Source organism: Uloborus diversus, chromosome 5 (assembly GCF_026930045.1).
Source record: "Uloborus diversus isolate 005 chromosome 5, Udiv.v.3.1, whole genome shotgun sequence".
Classification (NCBI taxonomy): Eukaryota; Metazoa; Arthropoda; class Arachnida; order Araneae; family Uloboridae; genus Uloborus; species Uloborus diversus.
Genome location: NC_072735.1, coordinates 106,691,319 through 106,709,660, shown reverse-complemented (window position 1 = coordinate 106,709,660; position 18,342 = coordinate 106,691,319). Strand labels below are relative to the sequence as shown.

At 34.1% G+C, this 18,342-nt stretch overlaps 1 protein-coding gene across 1 annotated transcript in view; it reads right to left on the bottom strand.

Moving 5' to 3' along the window:
• LOC129222633 (probable G-protein coupled receptor CG31760) overlaps positions 1-17,540 on the bottom strand; it is a 49,100-nt gene extending 31,560 nt beyond the window's left edge. Inside the window, exons 1-5 of the mRNA XM_054857163.1 lie at positions 17,409-17,540; positions 9,411-9,553; positions 5,726-5,827; positions 4,658-4,811; positions 1,858-1,967 (exon numbers count right to left, since the gene is read on the bottom strand). Coding sequence (XP_054713138.1) covers positions 1,858-1,967; positions 4,658-4,811; positions 5,726-5,827; positions 9,411-9,553; positions 17,409-17,540 — 641 coding nt within the window. The remainder of the gene's footprint in view (positions 1-1,857; positions 1,968-4,657; positions 4,812-5,725; positions 5,828-9,410; positions 9,554-17,408) is intronic.
• Positions 17,541-18,342: the final 802 nt, after the last annotated feature.

Genomic DNA, 18,342 nt, shown 5'->3' with positions numbered 1-18,342 from the left:
TTTGCGCGCATGATATTTCAGAAAGTTTTTCATATATTTCCGTAAAACTTTTAATGTATGTTTATCTGGTTTATATTTATGAACTGAACCTAAATTTATTTTTTTTTTAAATTATTTATTCATTTTTTTGAAATTTCATAAGTTAATATCGAAAATTTCCAAAATTTTGGGCAAAAATACTTTTTTTAAATATTAACTTTCATTTTTAGGTTAAATTTAGGTTCAGATCATAAAAATCTACCAGACAAACAAGCATGAAAAGTTTTACGGAAACATATAAAAAACTTTCTGAAATATCATGCGCGCAAAACGAGAAAACCGAAGAAATCGGCACCTGAGAAAAAGAGGCTTAAACAGCTGCTGTTAACATAATTTCTATGGGGAAAGTTTACGCATTTTTACGATAACTTGAAAAGTTTTTGGCGTATGGTAAGAAATAAGGTATCAAATTGTTCAGAATTAAATTATGCATAACATATATTTTTTCCAGAAAACCGAGTATTTTGAAGGTTAACTTATAGGTCCTTTGACCCCTTAAGATGAGTAGGGACATAAAGTTTTCTTCATTGCGTCCAAGACTACACTCTCAGAGAGCAACTGGGTATGAAAAGTTTGACGTGACTACTTAGTAAAATTAAGATATAACAACCTTTTGTCGTACGAATTTTTCAGTAATATGCAAATTTTGTGTAATAAAATGTTGTTATTTCTTATTTTACATTCCAAGCAGAAGGATATTTATTCAATTATATTATGACTGTTTATTAGCGAATAAAACCATGTTTCCTTTTACCCCACAGACTAGGAGGTAAATGGAAACAACTTATTTATTTCCCCATGAAACCAATGTAGGTCTCACAATACACAATCAGGCTTAAGGAGCTCTACACTAGCAATATTTAATCTGTGTCCCGTAGCTCACAAACTACCCGCTGAATCCTCCGAATATAATTCAAAATCATTTATAAAGGACACTCATGTAAAAAAAGAAAAAAAAAGAACTTTAGGAAGAAAAAAAAAACTTTGTTGTTTCCATTTTCCCCACCGGACAGTATTTGGGGCCATTCCACGGAAAACTCCTTTTTTCCAGCACGTAACGCCTTATATATTTCATTAAAAATAATACTTAAAAATATTAATTAAAAATTTTTTTCCTGCTCAACAAATTACAAATTTATGTGTGATTTCTTCATCAAAATATTTTGTCATTACCTTTAGAAATTATTACTTTTTAATGAAGTATATGAACTGTCACGTGCGGGACGAAGGGTTGACTTTTAAGTGGAATGGCACATTTATGGGGTCAATATAAACACCTAAACTGCTCATCCAAGAAGATTGAGAAGGTGAAATTCATAAATAAACATTTTTTGTAACCATCCACGTGACAAATAAAACTAGTTGAAACGAGGAACTTCGCATTTGTAGACCTGATGGAAAGGATAATCTAAGATCACTAAACTTGGAAAAACAACCTTTTTCTGTGTCATTTTCAAGCAATAATGATGACTACACGATTATTTAAAAACACACAGAACTATCGGAATCGCTACTATATATTGCTTAGTCCTCAGTCGCCAACAGTTTAGTTAAAAAAATTACTACGTATAAATGTGGTGACACTATTTTTTTTTCATCCATCCCATGTTTTTTACCCCAACTGATCCCAGTTGTACAAATATTTTACATCGAAAATGCTTTTGCACTTCACTGCGATTTACACATGAAAATTTTGTTACTGTAATCTTTCGTCTTCTCGAGTTACGCTAATTTTACTCTTTGTCACTCAGTTTTTGAGATACAGTGTAGTAAGCACGTTAATTGGTAAATAATGGAACTAATAATGAATATTCATACCTCCAAGTCTTTAATAATAGCGCGCTGTAAGTTAAGCAAAATCCCATGTGGCGAGTCCATTTTGTAGCTATGCAGCTGTACATAGATAAAACTGGAAATATTGCAGCCATCTAGGTAAACAAAACACGTTATTTTTAGGAAGTCTGAGCACTTAAAAGTTCATAGCATTGTATGTTAAAAATGATACGTTAAAATTCAAGAATAATATATACTGAAGGATTTGAAGAATGTTTGATAAAGATTTTATTCAATTTACTATCATGCCGATCTGCTTTCATAATGACACAAACATGTGTATAAATATAAGTAATTATACAGTTCTAATTTTTAAAATATGGCCGTTATGACTTATTAATTAGATATTGAATATGAAACTATAATATCTTTAGAAAAAGAAGGTGATACATAATTGCTATCAAGCCCATTCTTTGAGGCTAATAACAACTTATTTTGTAGAACATTCCAAAAGATGAAGTCAATTACTGTCTGACCACGGATTGTATGGAAAGACAAACATCCGTTTCACAGCCGGAAATGTACGAATCTATTATTTTTTAGCGAAGCCAGCTTTTGCAGAAGCAGAGTCTCATTCAAACGAGCGTAATACCAGTATCAAATTTTTACTTTCCCCCTCATTCAGATAGATTCGTCTTATCTGGACGTTTGAAAATTCCATACACTCCGTGGTCGGACAGTACGGTGAAATTTGATAATCATAATAGCCGTTTAGCTGTTTTTCTAGCCCCATACATAGATTCAGATATCATCTTCCTTAAAAAGAAGTCTCACATTCTAATAAGAGCCTATTAATGAAGAAACTAATGTCTTTTATAACTAAATATTTATTTGTGTAAGCCTTAAACAGAAATTTGCATTGTACCTGTATCAACGCTGTTACAACTTGACTGAGGTTTCAGCACGGGATGTTTATACCCTTCAGATTTTTCTAATAACCTTCATATCTCAGGTGGAGGGGGGGGGGGGTTGGCTCTTGTTCTGTATGGCATTTTTGGATTTAATTCTTAGAAAACAAATTTCAGAATTTCCGTGGAATACTTTTCAAAACTACTGTTTTTTTGATGTTGCTATAATTTAACTGTAACTTTACAATACTCTACACATCTCTAGTTAATACCTCTCTAAGACGTGCAATTTGGGGAAAGTTAAACTGAATGGAATTTTCCAAACTGGAACGTAAGACTTTTTATTTCAAATGTTTTTTCTTCATAAAAAATACTAATGGGAGTTTTTTTTCCGAAATTGGAAAAATGTTTTTAAACAAATGTGCGCGGCAGTAGGGGAAATTGATCGAATACCGTGCACTTGTGTTGCTGTATACACATCACATAATACACAAGGCCCTGTTCGTTAATGCCGTTTTTAGGGGAAACTTGGAAAACTTATTATGAAGACGACATTGTATTTTTTTTTTTTTTTTGTCTGAGTGTGTGATAATGTGTTTGTTTGCCATTTCTTATTACAACCAGGTTGAAATAAAATGTAACTGAAAGTTTTTAACATTTACTTTTTTTTGTTGCAGTTAATTATTGACGTTGCATGATTGGTTTTGCGTATTCATAGAAAATGTACTCGTATAAAACACGTTTTAAACCGCATAACATCATGCAAAAAATGTGTCTCTGCGGATAATTCCGCGCAATGCTTGTGGTGAAACCCTGCGTAGAAAAAATTTGCAAGATATTTTAATGTTGTTGAGCATTACACTTTTATAATTGAGTTAATAATTAACGCACATCATTTGAAGCTGTGAGAAGCAAGTTTTTAATAAAATGGTTTAAGTTCCGATCCTGGGTAGGTTTTCATTGAGAAGTTTTCCCAAGTCATGTTGTATAGCATCAACTACCAGGGCTACTAGTACTATCTCTGGCCCCAAAACGAAGGAGAGGTTCCTCTACTATTTGTACTGGTTATCTCCAATTTTTTAATTTTGGCTCTTACAACCTTTTGCTTCTAACTTCCACATTTGTATCCAAAAAAAAGTCCAATGGCAATCCTTTAGACAACAATTTGGTTCCACAACAGTTCGTCCTCGCCATCTTTATGCCTCCGAACTTGAGAATCTCTCTTCAGCTTCAACATGGAGGTTCAATGAGAGTAGTTTATAGCTGTTCTAAGTTTGAATAGATCAGTTTCATTTATTTTTGATTGGCTTCAGCACTTTGGGAAAAATGCTAAGTCAAAGAATTCAGATCCTATTTTACCTATCTTGGGCAATCACTATAGTCACACTTTCGTGAAAACCTATGAAAACTTAATAACCCCGTTGTCTCCACTATCTCATACATGCCATAGACTCAACCACTAGATTTGATTTTTTTGGTTCTTTGATGGCGTTCTTCTCCTCAAATGAACAACTAGAATGATCCAAATACGAACTATAGCCTATTAACTTTTGGTTTGGTTAAAAGCGTTTTTTGTGCATGAGAAAAACTAAAGATTCGAGTCAGTCGTTTATTAGTAAATGATTGCAATTAAATGTCAGTTTTGTATCTTTTCTCGGCAGGCAGATGAGTTGTATAGAATTGTTCGATTGGGTAGGGTAATTCTGTGGCCCAGAAGTTTTTCAGTTTTTACATTACAAATTTCTTTAAAGAATACAATTACTCAGGCTCTTTGTGCAGCAAATTTTAAGTCTTATGTTATACATGTTGAAACATTCAAATTGGTTGTGATTATTTTTCAGGCATTACTGCTCTGAGAAATTAAATGCGCAAAATTCGACTACTTTCCCCTAATAATTCTTTCAAACAGCATCATGAATTAGAAACAAATCACTCACTTCGGAATACATGATAATACAACCAGCCAGGGTGATACATAGGAAAATAGGACTGGCTACGTTGATTACTTTGAGTTTCCTATAGCGATAGACATAGTACGTTAAGATGAGTGTCAGGAAAATACAAATCAAAGTGATAGTCAGTAATGATATCCTAAAAAAGAGAATAAAGATCAAATTAGTTTTCTTTAGCAAAAAAAAAATTAAAAAATAGCTTTCAGAATGACATTGTGAAAAATTGAGTGAAAAAGATGAAACACTACAGTGTCATTCCACAAAAAGTCACTATTTTGTCCTGCACAGAACAGCTCTATGTTTCATTAAAAAGTAATAATGTTAGATGGTAATTGACAAAACTTTCGCTTAAGAAATCAAATATACATTTGTGATTTCTTAAGAAAAAAACATTTTGTTCAAAACACTTATAAGTATTATTTTTAATGACATATACGAATTGTCACATGCGGGAAAAAATGTTCATTTTCTTGTGGAATGGCTCTACAGTTACAGATTATTCGACATTTGCTTGAAGGAAGTTCCATTTGTCCATTACGCGTGAATTATAGCCAGAAACATTCCATTTGTTTTAGTGATCACAAAAAATTACAACTACCGCCATTGAATTGATGGTATGAATGCGACAATGAAAACAAATTAAATGAACAGCATTTTAATGTTTCATAAGGAAAGCACAAATATTTGAGTTTGCTTTTTTGAAGAAGAAACCACTTAACTGTTGAATAAAAACGTATTTCGAAACACACCAATCGTTCGCTATTTGTGGTTCTTTAATACGCTGACAAATTTGCGCAAGGAAAATTTAGGCGGTGCTACTCGAAGATTTCGAAATTCTCTCACTGTAACCGTAATATTGAGCTCTATCCTCTTTAAAATTACCTCAATCTCGAGCGCATAGCTAGAAACGAATAAATGAAACTTTGTTTTGAATCTTTCAGCCCCTTAGTGCCCTCACGCCTGGCGGAAGTTTCTTTTGGACCACTCTGTAGATACGCATTTAAAAAAAAAATAAAAGGAAAATAAATTACGTCAATTAACATGTTGAATTACCTGAAAGCCCAATTGTAATTAGCTAAGCAAGGAGAATCGTCTTCACAAAAATCACAGCCAGGTTGACATCTTTTGCATACGAATAACATGTCATAAGTCGGACTGAAACAAAAACTTTATAAATTACAAACAATAAACAAATAAATCAATAACATAACCAGTTTAAAAATAGTGGATGCGTCCAAGTGGATGAACCAAAACATGGATTTTTTTCCTAACCTCAAACTACCCATTGTGTTATTTTTCTTCGAACTAAAAATTGTGCATTGTATTACTTATCCCGGAAACCAATAATGGGTGTGTACGTAATAAATAAATGAATGTATTCGCCAAACCAAGATGTAGATTGTATTTTTCCCCAAGCAACCCATAGTATTTTTTTTCGAGCTAAAAATTTTGGATTGTATTTATCCAAGAAGTCATTAGTGATTGTTTAGTAAGTAGGTAAATGAATGTGATTCGCAAACGATAAATATAGAATTATTTCTACTCCAAGCTACCCATGTTATTTTTCTTCGAGCTAAAAATTGTGTGTTGCATTCTTTATTCCAGAAACCAATAATGGACGTGTAATGAATAAGTAAATAAATGTGTTGTGCAAACCAAGATGTAGATTTATCTCTTCTCCAGGTGACCCATTATGTTATTTTTCTTCGAGCTAAAGATTGTGTGTTGTATTCCTAATTGCAGAAACAAGTAGTGGGTAATGAATAAGTAAATGAATGTGCTTGCCAAACCAAGATGTCAATTTATTTCTACAAATTGCAGCCGATTATGTTATTTTTCTTTGAGCTAAAAATTGTGTGTTGTATTCTTTATAACAGAAACCAATAACGGATGTGTAATGAATAAGTAAATGCAAAACCAAGACGAAGATTTATTTCTTCTTCTTGCAACTCATTATGTTATTTTTCCTCGAGCTGAAGATAATGCGGTAGATTCCTTTTCTTGGAAATTAGTAATGGGTAACGAATAGGTAAATGAAGGTGCCCGGCAAATCATGACTTAGACTTATTCCAACCGCAAGCAAGATATATTTTACTTGAACTAAATGCATAAAGAAAATATTGGCGAAAGTAAATATATAGTTGAATATAAATAATAATAATAATAACATATATAATTTTAAAGATGATTTCAAACATCTGCATGCAATATCTGATAATTGCATGGCTTCTTTCCTCACTAAAGGCGTAATTCACAATTTGTTTATGTACGTATTATTTTCATAACTCAGAACCACAGGAAACCAACTATAATACTGTTTTACAAAAAATTTAATGTATTTAAAGAGTATTTCTTTTAATTTTCAAACTTGGTTTCAAAAACAGAAATATATCTTTTCTGCTGAAGTCGTTGCTTCCAACATTTTTTTTTCGAAACTCAACTAAGTTTCAGTATAATTGTAATTATTTTCTTTGCTTTTAGTTTGGAAAAGATTAACATGGTATTGCTTACAAGGAGTTTTTGTTTTTTAGAAAAATATCCTTCAATTGAGAGCAACTTTTTAAATGAACAATTTATTCTTCGCATTCGAACCAAAGTTTTATTCCCCCTGATAGGTTATAATTCCCATTAAAAGGAAAAAAGTTCTAGAAACTTTCGTATTATATTTTCTCTTTACTTGAAAAAAAATATACTTCTTAGGATATCAATAAAAGCATTGCTGCATGGAAATAAAAATTATTCTATCCAAAACAAACTAAAAGAAAAAGATTTCGCAACTGTACATTGAGTAACAAGCAGCAAAATTTAGAAATTTAACACGATTTAGATAAAAGCAGAAAACTTGATTTAGAGTTATGTCTCACCGAAATGCGCTTATTATCGTTATTATGATAATTACGTAATTTCCCGTGTCCCAACATCACAATTGTAAATCAAAGTTCTTTTATTGCGTTTACACAAAACATTATTTACAATGAGTAAAAGTGTTTATGGATACTTACAGTAATTTATACGGTTTTGCACTTCTGTGGCATTTTAAACCATCCAGGTTTTTTAAAAACAAAATAGGGATGTTCTTAGAACTTTAATGTAACCTAGCGTATGCTTAGTATATGTGCTAAAAGCAAAGTTGATTTTTTTCCGGATCAGCGTTTTGGAAACCGTTGGTCCGTAGTTGAATAAGTCAAGTGAATCAAGTCAATTTTTGGTGAATCGCGACACTCTTAATATCCATTTATACCTCCTATGCACGAGACGACAGTTGAATCAACTTTCGAAAGGGCGGTAATCAGGAAGTGTAATCTGGTAGAAAAGTGAAGGAATCTCCTGGCATCCTTCACACCCCCCGACAGGTACAAAAGACATATGTGCAGCTACTACTCTCATCCCAATGAGTTGAATCAACTTTTTAGTTGATTCAATTATCAGGCTATTCTCGCGCGTTCGCTCTACCCACGAGTAATCTAGTTGAGTCAACTCGCTTCAGTTTTAACAGTGTTGTGGAACGGCTGCTCGAATAAATCCAACTCATTGGAACAAAGTTGATTCAACTAAGTTGGTTCCGTGTGAACACAACAAAAAATGCCAGCCAACTAGTTGGCAGGCAACTTTTTTGAAAAGTTGATTCTACTAACCTGCTTGTTTGTAGGAGGCTTTAGTCTTTTTCGCCCACATTTCGAATATATGCTTCGTTACTAAACCATTTCAAATACGATTTGAGATTTAAGCACAGTTGGGTTTCTAGCCAAGTACGTTATAATTGTGCAAGTAGTCAGGCTGCTTCTGATTTGAAACTTTAAGCATGGGAACCCTAATAAAGCAAGAGCCCATTAGCACCAAACCATAGTGTAAAGGCTCAAAGTTTTTCTGCATAAGCACAGCACAGCAAGTAGGCTCGTTGAATCACGCTGGCTTTGGCAGGAAACAGGTAGCAAAGTTGCATCAAAAACTAAACATCATTGAGTCATTCCATGATAAATTACCTCGCCGTCTCCACTTGACCATTTCTGATTTGAACGAAATTTTATAGAGGTGCAGACATGCCTTTGAAACTAACCTATACACATTTTCAGCTTCCAAGACCCAAAGCCTGAAGATCTAGGATCAATAAAAAATATATAATAAAGCAGACATGCTTCGTGAAACGAATTACCATGTGGAGGCTAATTGTCCATTAGAGGCCAATTTGAAGTTCACTTTTTTTTCCTTTCTGAGGGATCCTAGACTTTTATGATTTGTGTCTTGGAAGCTGAAAATTTGCATAGGTGAGTTTTAAAAGCATGTCTGCAGCTCTCTAAATCTTCCTCCAAATCGGAGATGATTGGATGGATACCACCAGGTCACGTGACATGGAATGAATCTATGATGTTTAGATTTTGCAGCAATTTTCTCAAATTTGCCACCTGTTTCCCGTCACAGCCTGCGTGACGCAGTTTAAATAGTAGCGAATCTTTCTTACCTGCTGTGATGTGCTTACGCAGAAAAATGTTGGTTGAGTTGAGCTTTATTATACTCTGACGTAAGTCTGGCACTCATGGGCTCTTAAACTATAAGAAAATACATTCAACTTCAATTTTTATCATCCCATGCCGTTTCTGCTCTGAAGCTGCGTTGTTTACGAAAGTTAAGTGTATTTTCCATAATTTGTTGTGAAACCAACTGAAATGATGGTTTAAAACCGGAAATTTGGAGGTAAATTGTTTTCTACAGAGACAAATAGGCAAAAGCAATAATGTACCTGTTTAACGTCATCTTGTCCTTGAATGCAGATTCGACAAGAGTACCGTTGAAAATGGGTTTTCCAGTTGCTGAATAAAAACCATCTCTACAATGGCACTTGTAGGAACCTCGAGCCCAGCCATAACCAGGGGTAAATACGCACTGAAAATAACAACAGCTAAATCAAAGTAATGATTACAAATAGAAAATTCTGAAAATAAGTTCCTTGAATCACTATTCTTAGCATCAGACATACTCACAGACAGCAAGTGAAAGTCCAGTATGTAGAAGATATTCGTTTCGACAGAGGAATGGGAGGGGGGATCATTTTTAGCCTACTTTCCCAGTAAAAGTCAGAAAGAGAAGAAAAAAGCATGAAAAAAGGCTTAATGCATCTTAAAAATGTCGTGAAAAAAAAATCAAAGATAAATAAAATAGTTAAATAAATATCGAAAAATTAAAAATTGGAAAGTAGGGTATTGAGATGGGGAAAAATGTCTGTCGGTCTGTCTGTCTGTCCCCCCTAATAACTTTTGAATGAATAGTCCGATTCGAACAAACTTTTTTTTGTTCGAAAGATCTCGGCGAGGACACCTCATTCCTATATTTCACTTTTTTATTTGAACTATTTTTTGTTCAATTTTGAACAGTTGAAAAAAACTTAACATTAGCGTCTACGGGGAAACTGAAAGTCAATGTAGATTCCGTACTTTAAAGAAGATTTATTTCAAACAAATTTTGTTGGAAATAGCTCTTGACGCCAAACTCCAGACTCCGACTCCACGAATTTAGAGGCACCTGACACCGACTCTGAATCTTGTGCCCGACAATTAATCGGACTCCGACTTCCCGACTTCGACTTCGTAGCTTTGGCAAAAATTTATACACGGAGGACAAATGACTGACTCCGATTCTTGGATATTCATCTCCGACTCCTTTATCCCAAAATGAGATTGACTCCGACTCCGCAGCTATGGTTTTCACTGTGAAATAATTATTGTTGATATGATTTGTTTTTATTTTCACGCTAAAGTTTTAATTTAGGTATTTAGTTTTCGGCGAATAAACTCGAAGTCATTTATGTTTCTACATAACGATATGCGCAGACGATTTTTTTGAGCAATCACGATTGCTTATTGTTCTCACTTGACTATTTTTGACGTTCCTTTGATTTTTCCCACCGCCACCCTCCGCACCATCACCGTCGACGGGCTCCTCACGATGCTGCACCTCTAGCAAAAGCCGTCTCCAGGTTGCATCCGTGTCCTACACACACGCGCATACATACACAACTACACACACACACAAACACATACACAAACACATACACACATACAAACAAATACACACACGCATACATACAGACACCCGCACATACACACACAAAAACATACACACACACATACACACAACTACCCACACATTCATGCTTGCACACAGACACAAACACATATGCCTACACACACATACACATACCCCCCTCCACAGTCATAAACACATATGCCTACACACACATACACATAACCCGTACACACAAACACTTATTCACACACAAACACACACGCCTACATACACACACTCGTGATTGCGAGAAACATAATTTGAATTCAATATGTCAAAATTCAAATTAATTTTTTTTTTTTACAGTAAAAAGTATTTCTTTAAGTTGACATTTTATTGTTTTTATTTATTTTGCTAAGTGCATTAATTCATTTAAAAAATTATTTTTGGCAACAGGTGAAAAAGAAACGATTTTTCTTTGGATATGATGCATTTATTTTGATAAGCTTATTACTTGAAATACACCGCCAGCTCAGTCATTTCCAGCCAAGGACTGCAGTCCTTGGCTGGAAATGACTGAGCTGGCGGTGTATGTCATGTATTTCCGCTTTAGTCCTGGCTATTGGGCGGCAATTTACTGAATAAGCTTATTACTAATTCTAATTATTATTTTTTCGTTTTGAAAGCTGTTAAAGAATTTTTTTAAGGGAAAAAAGTGTATTAGCTGCTTTGTTTAAAAGGTGCTGCTTTTTTTTTTCAGATATGTGAGGAATACTTTATTCCTAGAAAGAAGCAAAAATATGTTTGAAACAATTTGGGAGTTTAGCTATTTTTGAGAATATTGATCAGGTACTAGAAAGTAGTATGGGTATACGTACGGGAAAATAGGCTCTTATAGTTCTAGACGGAACTTCTTGTTTTCCATGGAGGTTAAAAAATCAGAGGTTCAAACAACGGCGTATCCAGTTCAATGTGAAAGGAAGGGCAAGCCCAGGGGACTTCAAAGGGAGGTAAGTCACTGTGACCTCCCAAAAATGTCCTTTTTGGCGATTTTGTCTGACGATTCGACAAAATTAATATTCATTCGGCGAAATTTGGAGTTCCATTTGGCGAATTGAGAGTTTCCGCCGTCCCAAACATTTAAGTTCGGGGTACCCCTGGGAAGGCTCATTACTCAGGCAATTAGGGGACTTGTTTGTTGCCCTCCTCCCTCCAAGATTTTGGAAGTAATGTAATTCTAAAATGATAGCGGTACAATTCAAACTAAACACCAATATCTGTTCCTTTTCAATGTGTTCCCAAAGAAGATGTACAGGGTATGATTCAGAAGTTTCGAGACTGATTTTTTTCACGAGAAGAGGAGCGCGCGCGGACTGGTTCGGACGGGCTGAGAAAGTAGTGGGGCTGTCAGTGAACGAACGGAAGCTTCGGCTTCAGAACACTGGAGAGTGCGTATCGCTTGCTGCGTGAGTGCGTGTCATTGAACTCGGTTGAAAAGTGGAAGATTCGAAAATGACTTTCACTGGAGTGCTCCGTTGCTTGAGGGATTGAGTCTGCCACGTCCACCTGGCGATCAAGGGCGACTAAATTCATCTCCACGACAACGCGCACGCTCACACGTAGCGTGGCGACGAAGTTTTGGTCAAGTTCAACGTGGCAACACTGCAGCAGCCACCTATAGCCTTGACTTGTTTCCAAGAGACTTTTTTATCTTCCCCCGAATCAAGACATGCCCAAAAAGGAAGCGATTCGATTCCATCGACGGAAAAAACTCAGTCCAGCTGGCTTTGACGAGAGTCCTTTACAGCATGTCGTCCGAAGACTTCCAGAAGGACAACGGGCAATGAAAGATGCGCTGGCGGCGCAGTGTTGATGCTGAATGATCACTGTTTGAAGAATTTTAGTCCGCTGTACTTAAATGGTCCAATAAATTTCTAATTCTGAGATCAGTCTTGAAAATTTTGAACCATATCTTGTATACACTTTCAAACTTAGTGACAAAGTTACTGCAGCCAAACTCACTGATAGATTTAGAAATTGGAACAACCGTCAGTTTAAGAATTTTTTTTTTTTTGAATTTCATTTTAAATATTTTTCTTTTTATTTGGGGGGGGGGAAACTGCGATCTCTTGCCCCCTTTGGATACACCCATGGGTTCAAACACGCTCATGAAGTGTCATTTTGGAAGTGAAACGCAGTTATCTGTAAGCACTGTAGTTAGCCCGATTCTTAGTAAAACGTGTTGTCTTTTACCTTGTCTAGTATTTTTTAAAAATGTCCTAATTTTTGTGAAATTTTCGTGGAGAGCCTTATGTAGCTTAAAAATTTAACCTGATGGACTGAAACTGATTTTTGGGCTGAGGTGTCAAAAGTTAATTCAAAACAAGTCACAGATCTAATTCAACCATGTTCCCCAGTTAACATAAGCTGATGATTAACAGATGAAATAATATGCAATGATAACATTGCATATTATTTCTTTATTGTTAGGTGGTGTGTTTCCAGAAAATAGCAAATGCCACCAAAATTGGGCAGCTAAGAAAGATTTCTTGTCTTGAAGAATATACAATTCATCAATAAACAATAATTTTAAGAGAAGGTTAATGCACTACATTTTTGTTCCCCTTCTCTAGTGCTTTTCAACACAACAACCATCGATGCAATGTAATAATAAAAATAAATCATTGCAAATATCGAAAGAAAAAAAAATAAAGTAGATTACTTGATTTCAAGAACGTTTCATAAGAGGTATTTTTCTTTATATCAAAACCTTATACACGCCTAAAAATGAATAAATGTGACCAGAATAGATAAATTAAATAAATAAGTGTAATAAGTTTTAAAAGATAGAAATAAAACTCATAGATTACTGAAGTAAAAAACACTTCATACTTTTTTTCCACATCTTATCCCACATATTTGCATGACAACTGCACAAGGTAACTATGAGACACTAAAAATTTTAATGCTTTGTGCAAAGCTGTGATAACTTTAACGGAATAATTAGCAGCTTTATTAGAACCTTTTTTTAAATACTTCCCACAGTAATCTATGCAATTGACACACTTATTTCTTAACTTTTATCTAATATTATTATGTTACATAGCTTAAATTCACATCAAGTAATACTTAATGAAACAGCATTAATTGCATGAAAAGACTGAAGCTATAAATTTTATGATTCTCTAATTAAGCGTAGACTTAATACCAGATATTCAGTTAAATTTTATGATGCACATAAAATCCGACAGAATCCTCAACAGTGGGTATTGTAAAAAAAAGACAAATAAAAATTGAATTAATATTTTATAGCTGCGATAACAAATGTTTTTCAAACGATTTATTTAATGTATATTTTAGTGATATGAATTACAACTTCATTAGCTAGTGTTAACAGCTTTTTATAAATGTTATGACTTTATTAGTTGATAAGTGATTGGCGTGCAACAGGAAATAAAAAAGATAGTTTTTGCTTAGATTAAAACTAGTTAACAGTTTATTTTAATGGGGTTGTTGCCATTAGTCAAAAGTACTACTTTTAGTCACTGTAGTTGATAGAATGAGCAAAAAAAAAAAAAAAAAAGGATAGGGCGAGAAAAGAAAAATCTTTTATTTTCAAAACGCTTAATTTTTAATTAATTTTTTAAAGTGTCCACTTTTTCTTACAAGGCGTGGTCTTTATGACGTCACAAGTGATGCACTTCGGCGCGTATTCCACTGGCACACTGAATGCTTACGCTTGCTGTCTACAGCGTGGCCAAGTTATGATAATTCAGAAGAGAATTAAATATTGCGCTGTACGCTTACTATCAACCGTAACGTTGCCACCACATGCGAGTGAAGATGCGAATTAAATATTGCGCTCTGCGTTAATGGCATCAGTGAATGGCATTTCATCATTTGTGATGTCATGTACAGAAGCGAAGAAAATGAAATTGAATCTGCGCACCGATCAAACAATATTTTAAAAATATTACATTTTGTCAAATCATTTAAAAAATGGTCAGATCCTACGTTTTTAAGTGTGCTCTTTCAGAAAAAAATACTTTTAAAAACTCATTGAGATGATTACTATATTGTTATTTCAGCAAACCAAAAAAAGTGTATTTTGATTCTAAGAGCACTAAAATAAATTTATTCAACACGGAAGATTGAGGAATATTTTACGTTTTTTATCGCTGTATAGATTGAGAAATATTTTACTTTCTTTATCGCAGTACCCTTCATCTGAAGCATAATAAATGTTTTGTTTCTGGGAGGAAACAAATATTTTACTTTGCTTACAAAGCATAACATCACCAAAAGTGCTCTTCTTTTATTTCTTTTCCTTCCTAAGTTCTTAGCAAAATTTATATCGCGGTTTTAAAAGAGAGAATTTGCTTTCTTCTTGATTTACTCATGGGTGGAAATTATGACGGTGTTCTCAAAATCTATGGAAAAGATCGTAAAAACTACAAATTTTAGTTCTCTTCGATTCACAGTTTTCGAAAAATAACATTATTCTACTTCTCTCTTTTCTTTTTTTTTTCAATTTTACTGTGCGCTAAAAAAATGAAACTTTTCAATTTTATGTCCTCGTATTTCTCATACACTCTGGAATCGTAAGGGATTTTGTCCAATATTTGAGTTTGCAAATTTGAATTCTATTTCCCACAAGTCTTTTCTTTCCTTCACTTCTCTTCTTTAAAGTCATTCCTTTTGTTTATATTTGCTATAAAATATTTTTGATCTGTTGCCACTCCTTAAACTTTAAAATTTTATTCACAGCTGTATATTTGTTTCGTGCAACCAGTGAAAGTCATAAATTTCGCATCAAAATGGTATCAATAATTGCGTTTCTGTATTTTTAACATTTCGGTAAAAGCACTTACGCGTCTTTTATGCGTAATAAAATTCCAATGTTTTTGTGATTGTGTACCTGCACTTCTAAATGTAATGATAGTAAGAATAGTGATTATTTGCAAGGAATAAAAACGCTATGTTGGATTTCAGTAGTGGTTCAAGGATTTAAAGGTCTATCTTTCCCTCCAAATGATTGTTTCGTTATTAATTACCTGATATCAGAAAGCTGCGAAGTAAGTTACTTTTGTTAACTTTTGTAATTGTTACCGCTGTCCAAAAAAAAAAAAAAACCTCCTAGTGTATCACACTTATATTTCAAAAATTAGATTTTTTCCCATGTTTATGTTTTTGTAATTCTGTGTGATAGTTAATCAGCAGCAATCACGTATTCAGATATTGAAATTATAATATAGACTGGGCCTGTTTCAGACTCCTGAACTGTATTTAGTAATAGGGACAGATTGATCGTTCGATTGCAAAGATTTTTGATGCAGATTCAATGGGGTCGTTTCCAATATTTTAAAAGTATTATTTTTCCGAAAGAACATGCTTGAAAACATAGGATCTAACCATTTTTTAAATAATTTGTTTAAGTTTAATATTAAAAAAAAAATTAATTAAATCGGTGATCTTTCATTGTTTACATTTCTTGCCGATGACATCGCAAATGATGAAATGCCATTCTGTGTTGTCATTCACAGAGCAAAATATTTAATTCGCATTTTTACTCACGTGTATTGGCAACGATATGGTTGATAGCAAGCGTAGAGCACAATTTCAATTCGCTTCTTGATTATCATAACGTGGAAACGCGGTACAAAGATGCCCCAAAAAGCATCATTTGTGATGTCATCTAGACCACGCCTTGTTTGAAAAATCGGACATTTAAAAAAATTTATTAAAAAAATAACTGTTGGGAAAATGAAAGAATTTCCTGGGTCCATGTTATTTTATTTGCTTTATTCTATCAATTTCAGTGACTAAAAGTACTACTTTTGACTGAAGGAAACAACCTCATTGATCTAAGTATTTTTGTGCTTTAACTTGATGTAATGAAAATACTACTCTCCATTTCTAAACTATAGCGTGTATTAAGCAATAAATTACCGCTCAAAGACGGGGCTATGGCAACTGTACATAAAGTAAACCCGCTAGTGAGACAAATCTACTTTATCTACCAGTTTGTTGGCACTCTCTGCTTCAATGAGATGACATATGCCTCAAGTTCGGTTATTCACCATTCCAGACTGATGAGTCCACAACAAGGACAAAACTAGTCTGTGGAAGAAATAACCGGGCTGCCGGTGAATTGCATTATAGTGTGTAGTGTATTTTTTTACAAATTGTAATCTTACGATTTTTCTAATTTACACTGCCTTTATAATGTCGTATAATACGATTGAGAAGGTTTCCGTGTATATACCGGTAGGGATAAACGTCTTTACTTTAAGTATACGTTACGCGTAGGCACGGCGTTTTGCGTATATATTTTAATTAAAAGATGATTTGTTTAAGTATGATGCCTCGTCTTCCCATAAAGTTTGTTGTAACGTTTTTGAAACATTTTCTAAAATGAACTGAAGATTCGCTTTTATAAATTAATTTATTAACGCATGTTATATGAGATGAGAGAAAAAAAAAGGAAAAACAATCATGCTAGTTTTTTTTAATTAAGGAAAAGAAAAATTTACAACAATTCTTTCTAATCTTCACCTGTGCATTTCTTCGTACAAATCTAAACCAACTGTCATTCGACGCAAGTTAACGTCTTCAAGACCACTCAAACGATGCCATATATCACCGCTAATAGCCTCTTTCGTATGAATGAATTGCTCTGCGGGGTAAACCAAAGAAAAGTCTGATAAATAAACATGAACTGATCAATACTTCTTACCTTGCTCGTCTGGTTGTGGCACTTGTGCGTGCCCAGGAAAGTATCCATCTGCCACACAGACACGTTTTCCCCCACAGACAACTGGTCACATTGATTGATGTCGATGTCGCTAGCATCCACATCGACGCTCATAACGCCGACAAGTCTGTTGGAGATAAGAGTTCTTGAGTGATTGGAGCAACACAGAGGTAAAGTAAACTACAACACACAAGACATTGCTAGTAACATGGAGGAGTCTAAGCAGTTGCGGTTGATAGCTCCTGAGAAATAAAGTTATGCTAAAACTATCTAATGAATAGTTATTTGTCTTTTTTAGCATTTACTTCGCGAATTTTGGAAGTTATCATTTATTAACGAACCAGAGAACTAACTCATAGAAACTTTGATTAAAAATCGGGTTGATAAATGCAGCATGTTATGCTTTAATATACTGCATCTAAACACTGTTAACGACCCCCTCTCTCATGCAGGGCCGATCCTACAGTGTTGGCCGCCCGTGTACAAAGACCTAATGTGCTACCCCTCAAGAGTAATTTGTATATTTTGACTAATCATTAACGTCCATATAAATTTTTCGTCAAATTTCTATACCAAGTTCTAATTAAAAACAAAACAAAACAGAAGAATGATGAACTTATAAGAAGGAAGAAAAGTTTTATAGTAAGAAACTCCTTAGGTACAATTTATATCTTTTAAAAAAGTAATAGATGCCGAAATTTACTAGTCGTAAAAACGCATTTTATAGTCTGTCTTCGGTGACATCAGAGGAAGGATGGAGGAGGGGGGATCCGAGACAATTATCGAAATTGGCGTATGAAAAATAATTTTAGTTCATCTTTCCTTGTGTTCGGTTGCAAAGACAAAAGAGTCGGGTATATTCAAGGTGCATGGAGAAATTTTTGAAATTGACGTCAAATATCGCAATTTTAGGAAT